At 43.3% G+C, this 13,153-nt stretch overlaps 1 protein-coding gene across 1 annotated transcript in view; it reads left to right on the top strand.

Moving 5' to 3' along the window:
• Nucleotides 1-3,687: 3,687 nt before the first annotated feature.
• Nucleotides 3,688-13,153, top strand: part of ptpro (protein tyrosine phosphatase receptor type O) — a 31,867-nt gene continuing 22,401 nt past the window's right edge. The window contains exons 1-10 of the mRNA XM_071527625.1: nucleotides 3,688-3,840; nucleotides 6,072-6,342; nucleotides 7,263-7,418; nucleotides 8,443-8,595; nucleotides 9,196-9,759; nucleotides 9,890-10,051; nucleotides 10,461-10,657; nucleotides 11,052-11,172; nucleotides 11,815-12,008; nucleotides 12,710-12,821. Of these exons, the coding sequence (XP_071383726.1) occupies nucleotides 3,688-3,840; nucleotides 6,072-6,342; nucleotides 7,263-7,418; nucleotides 8,443-8,595; nucleotides 9,196-9,759; nucleotides 9,890-10,051; nucleotides 10,461-10,657; nucleotides 11,052-11,172; nucleotides 11,815-12,008; nucleotides 12,710-12,821 (2,083 nt within the window). The remainder of the gene's footprint in view (nucleotides 3,841-6,071; nucleotides 6,343-7,262; nucleotides 7,419-8,442; nucleotides 8,596-9,195; nucleotides 9,760-9,889; nucleotides 10,052-10,460; nucleotides 10,658-11,051; nucleotides 11,173-11,814; nucleotides 12,009-12,709; nucleotides 12,822-13,153) is intronic.

Genomic DNA, 13,153 nt, shown 5'->3' with positions numbered 1-13,153 from the left:
TTGTTTGAGCTGATTCTTCTCACGTGTTTTGGAGTAGGCCTAGAGATTATGGTAGTTTACTGTGTCACAGTAACCTTTTCAGACTATTCACTTTTACTTAAAATGTTGCTGAATTGGCCTATACCTAAACCACAACATCTTTAGGCATGAATCAATCCAGTTACATTTGAGAGAGAAAGATGTACAGAAACGGTCCCTTTCACATTTTAATGACCATGATAACATCCTTTTTGGAATCTCATTTGTTGATAGAAAAATTCAAGCTGTTGGCGGGTGGAGCGCAGAAGAACATTTTGATACCATTTTCAGTTTCATTGCTGGCGCTACTGCTGGCTGCTACCTGGATATCTAATACTGGTGTTATATACTCTCTGAACTCTTTTGTCGCTTCATGTCTCAACTGTTCTAATAACCCTGGAGAGTGCTGTGCTGTAAAGTATAATACAAGTCCCACCTCACCTTTCACGTCAGGCATTTCGGTTTGATATCGCTGTCTCTGTTGGCAAGTTTACGTAATTACTCTCCATGGGGCAGAGGGCAGATAACTAGCACAGGAAGAAATAGTGTCCGGAGGCAAATTATGGTTTTCAGCCAGAGCCAGATGCCATGTTTCACCTTTAGATGGGCAGACAGATGATCCTCAGCCAGGGTGTCGGCTCTCCCGCTGTCTGAGTTAATGAAAGACCGCCTTATCTCTCTAATGCCAGATATTGTCAGTGCCGCCTGCCCTAGTGGACTGGACTCTACCTTAAAAACAGGAAACCAAGTCCTCTGTGGTTCATATTGGAGAGCAGTATTGTCTTTTTGAAGGCCGATACCAATACTGATATTTTGGGGATTTTAAAGACCCATGTTGATGATGTTAAATTGAGTTTGTGCTGTTGACAAATCACCTTAAAAATGCAATAAAGTCACTAAAAACAACACTAAAATTTCACTACATCTAGCGTCCGTCTTGATAACTGTGGCTGTATCCGTTCTGTTAATAACAGATCTTTGATTGACAAGTTGACAGCCAATCAGACGCTAGCATATTTATTACTGCTGTTTAGTAAATTGAAAACACAGGTGATGGTAGCCGCCATATTGGTCTGTTATGTTAATATGGTTACAGACGTTATTTACAGCCAGTGACACAGTCTAGTCATTTTATTCCGCTCTGTTCCAATGTGTACTATTTACTCTCATTCATACATAGCCATAGGGCTGGGTGATATGGTTGGATAAGGATTTTTCTTGATATCAATGTATATCACGATATGGTTCATGTATGCAAAATCACGTTAAATAATCAAATTAATGTTGATCTCATTGAACCGAATGGTGATGCTAGGTGTGGTGTCAAACTAAACTGAAATTTTCAAATAATATTCCTACCATACCTCATTTTATCAGAGTTTTTAAGTAAAATTTGCTTGTCATCATCAATTCAGACAGCAGAAATGTGTGTCAGGATATCAAAATATCTTCATATCATCACGATATGATTCCAATGAAAGACAATAAACGATAATATTGAATTATCGCCCAGCCCTAAATAGCGATAGTGTACATAGCCATAGACAACCAGTGTATTATTGATCAATTGTACAATAAATATGTAATCAATCAAACTGCATCATAATCATCATATCAGAGGTGGACGACACTGACTGGACCAGATTCAATTTTTTTTAATGAAAAGTCAATATTCAAGTTCCTGCTCAAAAGAAAGTGTTTTGTCCTGTCTATTGTGACTATTGTGCTTCAGTGAGCACAAGTAAGTGGTGTTTCACAATGTGTTACATTGAAGAACAAGAGGCTATAGGGAACGCCTAACTGTCCCGAAGTTAGGAGGCACTGTTATCATGGCAACCTGAGGTGCTGGATATGAGGAAGGAATAGAAATAGGTTGCGTTCCACCGCTTTCACATCTCAGATAAAAGTTTCAAAAAAGTGATTGGTTGGAGAGGGCAGCAAGGTGACCTCTCTGTTTTTGGCTGGGGGGCGAGGGGGTGGCTAACACCAGCAGGAGGCCCGAGAATGAAGGAGGATGTCCTGCAGAGAGACAGTAATGAGATTCAGCCCTTAGAAAAGCTTGAAATCTCGACTCTCATTAGATACGACTGGGAGGGTTCGGGAATACTGCGCCGCTCAGCATTTCAAATGTCAACTTTTCCATGTGGAAAGAAGCACTGGGGCATGCACTATACTCCCTGATCCAGGTCTAACACACAAGCCCCCGCAATGCAGAGTCTTGGAGCTTGTCATGTTCCTTATATTAGCTGACACATCAAATACACAGCATAAAATTGTGATATAGTTGAAGTTCAACAGTGAGAACTAGGTCTCTGGATGCTAAAAAGTGGAGTGTGAGGAAGTGGATGTGTGGGTGGGATTTCAGATGCGACGCTGATGTAGGGATGTGTGGCACGTTCGACTCCCATGTGTAGCCATGGCCTCGGATGTGTTTTTGCGGAGGAGAATCAAAAGCTGTGTCATGTTCGCTAGCTGCATTACAAGGCATGGAGCGCACTCAATTCGCTGTCAGCTGTAAAAATGCAGTGTCTGCAGTGTCACTGTAAGCCTATAGTGTTGTGTTTTAAAGTGGTAATCTGCGAGATCCGTGTTTTTTAAATTTTGTCTCCATTTTTGGTGCTCAGTGCTCATTGCTGCGGTGTTTCTGCACTTGTCAGAGATCACCTGTCAATCAAACAGTGTGGGCGGAGCTTGGAATTTCTCTTGATGCAGTTTGAGTTTCTGTAGGTGGCGCTCTTTTCTTTGTCTGTTCAGTCATGGTGGCGATAATTCAATATTATCGTTTATCGTCGTTCAGTGGAATCATATCGTGATGATATGAAGATATTTTGATATCGTGACACACATTTCTGCTGTCTGAATTGATGATGACAAGCAAATTTTACTTCAAAACTCTCATAAAATGAGGTATGGTAGTAATATTATTTGAATATTTCTGTTTTGTTTGACATCACACCTAACATTACCATTCGGTCCAATGAGATAAACATTAATTTGATTATTTTACGTGATTTTGCATACATGAACCATATTGTGATATATATTGATAGAGAAAAATCCTTATGATTATCATGATATTGATTTCAACCATATCGCCCAGCCCTACTAACTACCCAGTTCTTCTTCTGTTTATTCCAAACAAACTGGAAATGTAAACCGCATCACATTTTTCCCAGCAAAGAGCTACCATACACCGGGTGTTTAGAACAGCAAATGTAAAAGCTTTCATGAACTGAATATAGGCTGAGTCACTGTTTTGTTACAGCAATCGGTGATAGAGAGCATGCAGATTATTTCTTAAATGAGTCATTCTCTTATATGAATCATCAATATTTTTGCCAGTTTTCAAGTAAAATTGTGGTTAGACTACAGCTTTCAGAGCATTGTGAAAAGTATAAATGTCAGTATTCTTCTAATTAAGTATTAGTTTTGATGCACAATATGGCACCACAGCAATTAATCCCTATAATGCCATTTACTATCAACTCCCATTTACTGTAGGTTGCTGTATTTCCACTAGGCATAATGCATTCGCCCCAATAGCCCTCAGTATTCGGAGTCATGAATCATTTAGAGCGGTTAAATATGGTGATCTAGCCTCCCACACTGCCATAAAGGTCATCTCCATCTCCCATCAATACCGTTTAAGCCTGTAAACGGCCCTCGCTGATGGTTTCGAGAGTGACAGCCAGAGCGGAGTGGGGGGAAAGCGAAGTGTGCGAGTCGGAGGGCCCCCCGACAACCGCCATCTCCTCCTCCTTCGCTCCGGCTTACCGTCGGGAGGCGTCTGACGCGCGAATCGCCCCCGAGCCAGATCTCAAAGCGCCGCGGCCCTGACCGGCAGCGAGGCGAGACAGAAGCCCCTTTGTAGAGGCAGAGTTCACCAGGGGGAAAAGGGAAAAGGGAAGGGAGGGAGGCTGCTGCAAAAGGGCCAGTGGGGATAATGGTAGGATCTTCAAAGAATCTCTCCAGGGAGTCCCAAACCATTGCAAAGGAGGAGAGAAGAAAATATACAGTTCTGTGTTTTCCCCCTTTCATTTTAGCACCAGGCTCTAGGGGATTAGATTGCGTGGGGAGCGTGTTTCTCTGAACTGCTTCTCCATGCAAGCAGCCCGAGGTAGACTATCGGAGAGGGTGGAGGGAGCCGCGCTAACCCAGATTCTCCTCTTCGTAAAGGATGATATCTGTCTGGTTTCCATCCCGGCCCGGGCAGCGCCTGATAGCGGTGACCTAACTGTAATGAGATGTAATGGAGTTTGTATTTGTCTCATTGATCCTGCGACTGTGCCCCGAGAGCCAGTTATGGAAGCGGCAGGCATGTATGATGGGATTTGGCACAGCGAGGCAAATGTCTAGTAGTGCAGCTCCTGGCGATAGATAATAAATATGGAAATAGGCCGCTTTTTGTTACTTTAAAGGAAAAAATCCACCCCGAACACTAAGGGGGTGAATTCACAAAGAATGAATAGCGACCGCTGATAGCAGAATGTTTTCCACTTCAGTTGTGAAGGCAATCTGCAGTGTCTTAACGTGCAATTCATTCAAATCAAGTAATCAAGTAATCGTGCAGACTCACCCACACAATTAGCGCTGATCGCAATTAGAGACGAGACACCCGTACGCCCTTCCCATCAAATAGAACTGCCTTTCTCTCATTAACTGATATCCTACTATAAAATGAGGCAAACTCTATCTGTCTGCATCCATTTTGCTCCTCAATGGGTTGGCCAATCAATCTGAAACTGCACATGGGCATTGAGCATTGGCATAGGCAGGGACTGACGAAGCTGATTTTTCCATTTTCCCAAATTGACGCTGTTTATGCGCATTTTTTGGCAAGTCTGCGCGGAGTTGTGGCGCGCGCATCCCCGGGTATGGACTAGTCCCTTTGGTTTACACTTTTGAATGATCCCTCCCGGCGTGTTTCAGCATGAATACATCACATTAAGGAAGCAAGATGCTCTTAAAATGCAGTTTCATGGTGACTTTAAGTAGAAGTAGACGAGGCAGGTTGAGGGAAAGTGGATACACCAAAAAAGTAAATTCCAACACTTTTTCCACAAAACTCCTGAAATGAATTGAACGTCACAGATTGATGATATACAACCGTGTAATGTAAAGTGTAACTGAGGGTAGGATTGTCCATAAATACATAAGAAATGAGAGTCAGAGCCTTTATGTGTGTGAGAGTTGGATATATTGGCCTGTTGTTGCGGAGTATAGACTAAGAGCGTTGTCCTCAGAGGTGTTTTCCTGACCTTTGACATCATGCAAGCACATCATGACTTGCTATAGAATAGCCGACTGTGTTTGCATACAGTGTGGCTTGGAGGTGAAGCATCAGTGTCCATAACCCACAAACATGGCCTTTATCTGCCCAAAGACTGTCTGTGTCCAAGGACAAACAGTGCTTTGTCCCTGGAGCCTCCAGCCAATGTGTTACTCTTTTAGATTGTGGCATAATCATTATGACTCCCTGCTGCTCTGTCCAAGCCATGTCGCAGTACAAGCATAGTAAGCCGTAGTAGAATAGATGAAAACAATTCTGGCAAAGATATGGGTAGTAGAGTCATTTACGTGAGCCATGGATAGATATACAGGTTCATAGCTTTGGTTGTGGTTTTTTCACTCGTGCTATGGTAGGATTTCCATGAGAAAACCTGCAAGAGGACTTTCTTTATTGTGAATAGTGTCTCTGTATTAGAAGGGCCTGCCATGTATTCTGCTTCAGAGGGTAACAAACAGCCGGTCGCAACACAGTTTCGGACAAGGACGGTTTAACACAATGGCCCAGTGCTGAGCCCGCCCTAACTGTCAAAACAAAGTGAAACTTCAACTTGAATAATTCTGGGTGGGAAATTAACTTTGCTTACTCCTTCAGATTGTGTGTGTGCTCAAGTATGGAGTTCTGTGGATTATTCTTGCATGTTCCCACCATATAATTCCCCACAGTGGGAACCTATGTCGCTTATGTCTTGATTTGACTAAGTTAGTTCGTCTGCCTCCTGATGAAGATCTGGGTGGCTAACCAGCTGTCTGTCTCCTCTCCTTAGAGCATCGCAGCCTTCCAGGTGACTCTGAGCGATGAAGACTTGATCGTAGCGGCCCTGGAGCCTTCGGACCTGCAGGAGAATGTCACAGCGTACGCGGCTCGGGTCTCAGGCGAACCTCGGATGAACCTGGTCCAGTTCCAGAACTCGAGCGACCTGCCGCCGCCGCTGGTGTTCAACACCTCACATCATGGGCTCTGCTACACCGTGGGCCTCCTGGTCAGAGAGGGCAAGGCCTGGTCCAAGCCAGTCAAGACCGTATCCGTCCTCACAAGTAAGAAACTAGATACTGTTAGCATCGGTCAGTCCCTTTAGAGATTTGCGATTTTGCGATCGCAATGCAAATTCAACCCATCGTTGAAATATTTGCGAGAACTAGCAAATTTTACAAAATTACCACAATTTTCTGCATGAAAGGGCCAAGGGCCAAGTCAACAAAGCGTGTGTAATTGTGGCCACTCACAGGTTTCCCACTGGTCATGGAATTTCTGGAATATCATGGAATTCTGAGATGTATTCTGGAATTTTATCAATGTGTCACTTTACAGGAATATAGCAGAATGTATCCTCCAACTTGTTTCACACATTTATTGCATTAGATGGTTTTTAACCCAACTAGAGTGGAAACCAGTGGTTCACCCCTTTGGAAAAACAACATAAACAAACCAGGAAGGAATGAAATGTTTAGATCATGGAAGCACTCCTTATTGAAAGTGTCACGGCCATAATGGGAACCCTTTGCATTCTGTTAGTCAGAAGAACACAAAGTCTGCCTCAAACATAAATGGGCACTATTTCAATTAAATTATACAGTAATATAATCATGAAACATATTCAAATGGACTGATTTTATTTGGTGCTTACTGTGGAGTTGAAGGTTTATTTTATAAAGACTGGAATCCAAGCACAGTATTTCCTTTTGCTGTAAGTTATTCCAGTAGTTTCTATGATATGCAGTATGCTTATTATCATGTTTTCCTGGAGCGACTGATTGGTGTAGAAAAGACAATTTGTGCTATTACATTTATCTCTTTTTCTTGAGAGTCACAGATACATATTTGACGCAGTGAGTCCAAGAAATCTAGAGTAGGATTTTATACCTTGAGGCTAATTTGTGTTCTTTTGCCTCCAGGTATTTTAGAGTGTGTGTCCTTGCCTGGGTGAAGGTTAACCTGTCACGGTCTGTTTTCCCAGAGCCCCTTCCTGTGGACAGTGTGCTAATATCAGACTATAAGGAGTCTCCAGAGACGGGGGTGGTGTTTGAGATGAGCTCCCCAGCCGGTAATGTCTTCAGCCGGGTTAACATCAGCTACACAGAGGGGCAAGAGCGGCGCTCCATGCTCTATAAAGGTAATGTCCATGTTTCTGACTCTGGTTAAGGGGTATCCTCAGGTCCTTAAAAAGTCTGAAAAGGTCTTTAAATTAGATTATCTACATTTAAGGTTTTAAGTACTAAAGTACTCAAGTTGAGCAATTCAAATTCAAATATAAATAATTCAATTTCAGTTTCTAGTGACACATATTTCTGCCCATAGAGAACAGCTGATTGCATTTCTAAAAGTACAACTTGGCCCTCTCAAAAGAACTAATAAGACTCGGTTAATTTTGGTGTTGCTTTTGACTGGGAACTGATAATTTTCCACCCATACATCTGATTGATTTTGGGTGTGGATAATGTCAGCTTGTTAGCTAGCAGCTAACAACACTGTCTTATTGTAAACACATCTGATTTGCCCACAGTAGTGGATAGTCACATGTTAACATTACCATCTGTTGCTTTGCTACTTTAGCCTGCTGTTTGTTCAGGTTAACTGAGCTGACAACTCAAGTGTTTTGGAGTAGAGACTAGGGCTAAAGACAGTTACTATGCCCTAACCTACATTTGGAAACAAATCTACCTCATCAAACTATTCACTTTTAATTAGAACATTACTGAACATTACTGAATGTATCTACAGCTACTATATCTCTCTTTTTCTAGCCTGCTTGTTCTAAATTTAGCCATTATTTGAGCTGCACAGCCAATTCTCCGATTTGGTTGATAGGAGATTTGTGACACAAAGCCTATATGCAAAGTATTCATTTTCAACTATTCTTCATACTAATCATTTATAGTTTAAGAACTTTCATTAGGTATGTTTATTCAGAAATAGGCTGTTTTGCCAGCTTAGTTTCTTTATTTTGGCTGTTAAATCTTAAATCCAATTCCAGCTAGCATTAAAAAGGTCTTTAAAACTCTTAAATTTGGCTCTGAAAGCTGCAAATACCCTGGATTATGAAGAGAGAGTACTTTGTATTTTAGTAGATTTGGATAAAATGTCAGTGGATATTCAAGCAGACTTTTCATCATCTTCCTCTTCTTTCTCATTTGTAGATTTCTACAAGGGTAAAACAGTGTTCAAGCACTGGTTGCCGGGGATGTGCTACAGGAACATCACCTTTCAGCTGATCTCTGAGGCCACGGTCAACAGGACTACGCTGGTTCGACACAGTGACATCACCCACAAACCCCTCCATCACAGAACAGGTACTCAACTGGAATAAAAGGATTAGGTAAAAGACGATGGGTCACATCATTATTCAGCAAAGGAAGTTAGATCATTTTCAAATAGGAAATCTGAAATGTTGTTTGTTGGATATGGATTTATTTGGACAAATTGACAGTATGTGATGGATTACTGAATTTGCTAATTTAACTTGAGAACTAATGGGTCTGAACTAATAGTTGGTTTCCAGGGTGTCTGATTTGTCCCTCCTGTGCAACTCTGAATGTTTGCTGTTGAACATGCTAAACGGTGATTTGTGGTTTGGAAAATGTCACCCCCTGAGCAGAGCATAATAATAACGGCATTACACTAATGACTGCATATGAGCACTGACTCAGAGAGGCTCCCCGTGGATGGCCTCCTGCTGGGCCATGCATTATTGATACGATATAAATACCAGCAGACATTTCATTACTGTTATCACATCTCTTCACACTGATTAATCGCCTCCACTCATGGAGAGAGTAGGGAGTGGCGTTCCTGGAAACTAGATGCATTTCTCACTTCACTATCTGAACATGATGAGCTCAAACAGTCACCGAGGGACACCCGCATCACTCAGCCTTCTGTTGTATTTACAGTGCCCAACCCGCCGCTCAACATTTCTCGTAAGATCCTCCACCTGAGCCAGAGGGCGGCGCCGGGCGAAGCCCCCGACGACGTCCTTCCCGAGGGGAGCCAGGAGAGCTCTCCCGCCTCCCGCCAGGCTCGGGACGTCCCAATGATGGAGGAGCAAGAGGAGGACGAGGCGCACGACAAGGGGGAAGAGAACACTTCTGAGGAGGCGGCCGGAGCAGCCACCCAGGTCCCGTACAACCCGTCCCGCAACCTTACGGACGTTCTGGCGGACTACGGCGACGGCAACGTCAACGTGAACGCCAACGAGACGGCGGAGGAGGAGCTCACTCAGCCCTATTGGCTGGATCCAACGGGCGGCCCGTCTCCCGCCGACAGGGAGGACGAGTTTGTCAATGCGGTGGTACCGGAGTACGAGGACTCAAACGAGCCGGGTTCAGCCATGGGTTTGCCTTCGGAACCCTCGGTCATGCCCACCAAACTGCCTCCCATACTGCTTGAGCTGCGCTGGCTGCCGCCCAGACCCCCCACCACCTACGACAGCTTCAACATCTACATCTACCGAGATGGTAAGCAGCGAAGGGCTTTTGTTTGGAGATAAGCAATAAAGCAATAAAGTCTTGTTTTGGCAGCATTTGATGATAAGCGAAGTAACTGAAGATGAAAGCTCTCTCTCCGCTTCCCTCCACCTGTCTGCAGGTAACTCCACAGAGATAGCCACCGTGGATGAGAACACCCACGAGTTCTTCACTGAGCTGACGGAGCCGGGAACCTACCGGGTCCTGGTCACCACGCTCAGCTCCTCCGGAGACTGTGAAGCCAGGGAGAGCACAGCGGACACAGGCTTCATTTTCTACCTCAGTACGCACACATTTCAATTCGTAAATGCATTGCCTTCCTACAGTAGCACTGTTATTACACCACGACTACACTCACCATTCTCACTTGAATCTACAGTACTTCTGGGTAATGAAGTATTCAAATTTCAAACCGTTACCCCTCGCTGCCAATTGGGGCCGCCAAGGTGCGAGATTGGCTAGTGCAGCTTTAATGTGACTTGCCTGTATAGCTGCCTTTGTAATTTTCATTTAGTTACTTCAAGTTCTTTTTCATGGGTTTTTTGTGTAATTCTATCCATACCATAAATGTCTTCTGACATTGACCCAAAATTGAGAAGCAAATGATTTGTAGACGAAATAAATAAGGTGTCCCAGGGTAAAAGTCACTACATTTGGCACTTGGCAGTAAAAAGGTATTTTACTGTGGACAGGTCCCACTGGTGAGTGGCTGGAGGAGCCTAAGGAGCGTCCCCAGGCGGTCAGTGTGAGGCTGCTGGGCTCCAGTACCGCCGCTGTGTCCTGGGGTCCTTCCTCCGAGAGCCACAATGGCAGCCTGGTGTCGGTGCTGTCCACCACCTGCCTCAAACCCAGCCTCAGCCAGCGCATGGAGAACACCTACTGCAGCGAGGTAACCCACAGCAGAGGAAATCGAAGGAGCAACTGTAGATCTGTCTCTGTCCATTAATTTGTTGGTTCATCCATCTCACATGCGATACCTAAGACACCGCTGATGGAATTTAGACGAAACCTAGGGAGATGATGCATCTCACCACTGCACTCCATCATTATCAAGATTTCTGTGATTGTCCCAAGGGTGGCGCTACATGGTTCGTTCTTTTGTCTACATGTCACATGTGATAGCTGTGATACCAGTAATCGGATTTTACGAAACATGGGGGAATGATGCATCTCATCACTGCATTCTCAGCATTTTCAGAATTACGCTGATTAATCCAAGGGGGGGCACTGAGTACAGGTAAAAACAAGGTGAACTGATTGCGAATGTGATGGCATTTTCACAGGAAAACACAACAAGTGACATCATCACTAACCTGACCCCTGGGGCTCAGTACAGAGTGGTGGTCTATCACACCAATGGACCTCTCATCAGCCCCCCCTCTGAACCTGTCATCATTGACATAGGTGAGCATATTCATATACTACAACGTTTCTTTTACATTCATATTTTCTTTTTTTTTTACCAACCTGTAAGTGTACTTTAAAATAGCTTGTGTGTTATCTGCATGCCCTTAAAGAGCCTGAAAAAGTCCTACATTTAATAAATTGAAGGTACTACTAGTATACTTACTAGTATTAAAATGAGTTAAATATATTAATTAGAAGTTGTTGTTTTTTTCACCATGTTATGCAGGTTTATTCATGATGCAACTATAAAATTAGACAGTGGTACTGACAGATTCTTTATATTTCGTGGTATTTAGTTGTGACAGAGTTGGAAAGTAAGGCAAACAAAATAAGGCTATGCATGTCCATTTTTAGATTCATACAGAACAGGGTTAATACAATATGACATGAAACATGCTGGACTTCATGTACACTTAATTTCCTGGCGTATTTTTTCTTATTCTGCACATTTATAATTTCATAACTTTCATTAGCTGTGTTCAATCAGAAATAGTCTGTTTTGCCAGCTTTTTGTTTGTTTATTTTGGTCAAACTGGTCTTAAACCCAAGTCCAGATCACATTAAAAAGGTCTTAAAAAGTCTTAAATGTGGCTTTCTGTTTTCATGCCGTTCTCACTGACTGGATGTGTCATGTGTTAGAGCCCACAGGAGTGCGGGAGCTGGTGGTTTACCCTCTGAGCCCCACGGCCGTGATCCTGAGCTGGCAGAGGCCGTACCACGTCGCCTTCCGCAAGTACGTCCTCCAGACCTTCTTCTTCAACCCCGTCACCCTGGCCTCAGAGTGGACCACCTACTACGAGATCGCTGCCACCGCCTCGGTCATCGCATCAGTGGTAACACACAGTGTCCTGGGGATGGCTGATATCACTTTTTGAACCAGTTTTCATTTTTTGGTCTTATAGTCCAGGTGAAATGTGCGTGAATCACATCAATTCACATTTGCGTAAAAGCAGCAAAAATGGTATACATGTACAGTTTGGAGCCATCACGAAAATGGTACTGATCCAAGTTTCTTTCCACCATTACCAACAAATAGGTTTTCCTCCATATCTGCTGAACTGACCATAATAGGGTTGAAAATGTCTACACCTGCTGTATGTTTTGATGGACATTGCATATAACAGCATTATGGAAAACATCATAAACTGTACATTCAATGATGCTGTGTAAAGAAATACAATAAAATAAAAATGTTAAGAGAACTAAGAACATTACCATATCTATGACAATCAGGCATATCAAGAAATGTTCTATGAAAACATAGGTGTAGACATATTTTTTCAATCCTATCATGATCAGTTCAGCAGATATGGAGGAAAACCCATTTGCTGATAATGACGGGGGAAAAATGGCCGCCACAGCCAATTGGTGCCATTTTTGCGATGGCACATGCACATGTACACCAATTTTGACGCTTTTACACAAAGCTGAACAATTTGGACTGTTTCTACTAGACTGCAAGTGAACATTATTCTTTCGCCGGCTTTATCAGCTGTGCTTCCCCTCTCAACCCTTTTCTTTAATTTCTCCCCAGAGGGTGACCGATCTGCTGCCGGCTTGGTACTACAATTTCCGTGTTTCCATGGTGACGTGGGGCGACCCGCCGCTCAGCTGCTGCGACAGCTCCACTGTGAGCTTCGTGACAGGTACTCGGCTCTGTCAATACACTGGCCCTGCGAAAGTGACAAAAGAGATATGCTCTGTTCTCTCTATACTTCTGCCCGTTTCCTCTCTGTTTCACTGGCTGTGTTTGCATGGCAGAGGAAAATGGCTACTGGTCAGTGGCAGTGGTGGAAGAAGTACTCTGATCCTTTACTTAAGTAAAAGTACCAATACAGCAATGTAAAGATACTCCATTACAAGTAAAAGTCCTGCATGAAAAATCCTACTTAAGTAAAAGTACATATGTATTAGCAGCAAAATGTAGTTAAAGTATTAAAGTAAAAGTAGTGGTTTGGTCCCTCTGACTGATATTTTA

This window comes from Centroberyx affinis, unplaced genomic scaffold (assembly GCF_046629955.1).
Source record: "Centroberyx affinis isolate AG114_WGS23_722 - 3 ecotype Tasmania unplaced genomic scaffold, CSIRO-AGI_Caff_v1 ptg001550l_1, whole genome shotgun sequence".
Taxonomy (NCBI): Eukaryota; Metazoa; Chordata; class Actinopteri; order Beryciformes; family Berycidae; genus Centroberyx; species Centroberyx affinis.
Note: the sequence above shows the minus strand (reverse complement) of the source record. Positions and strands in the feature narration are given on the sequence as shown.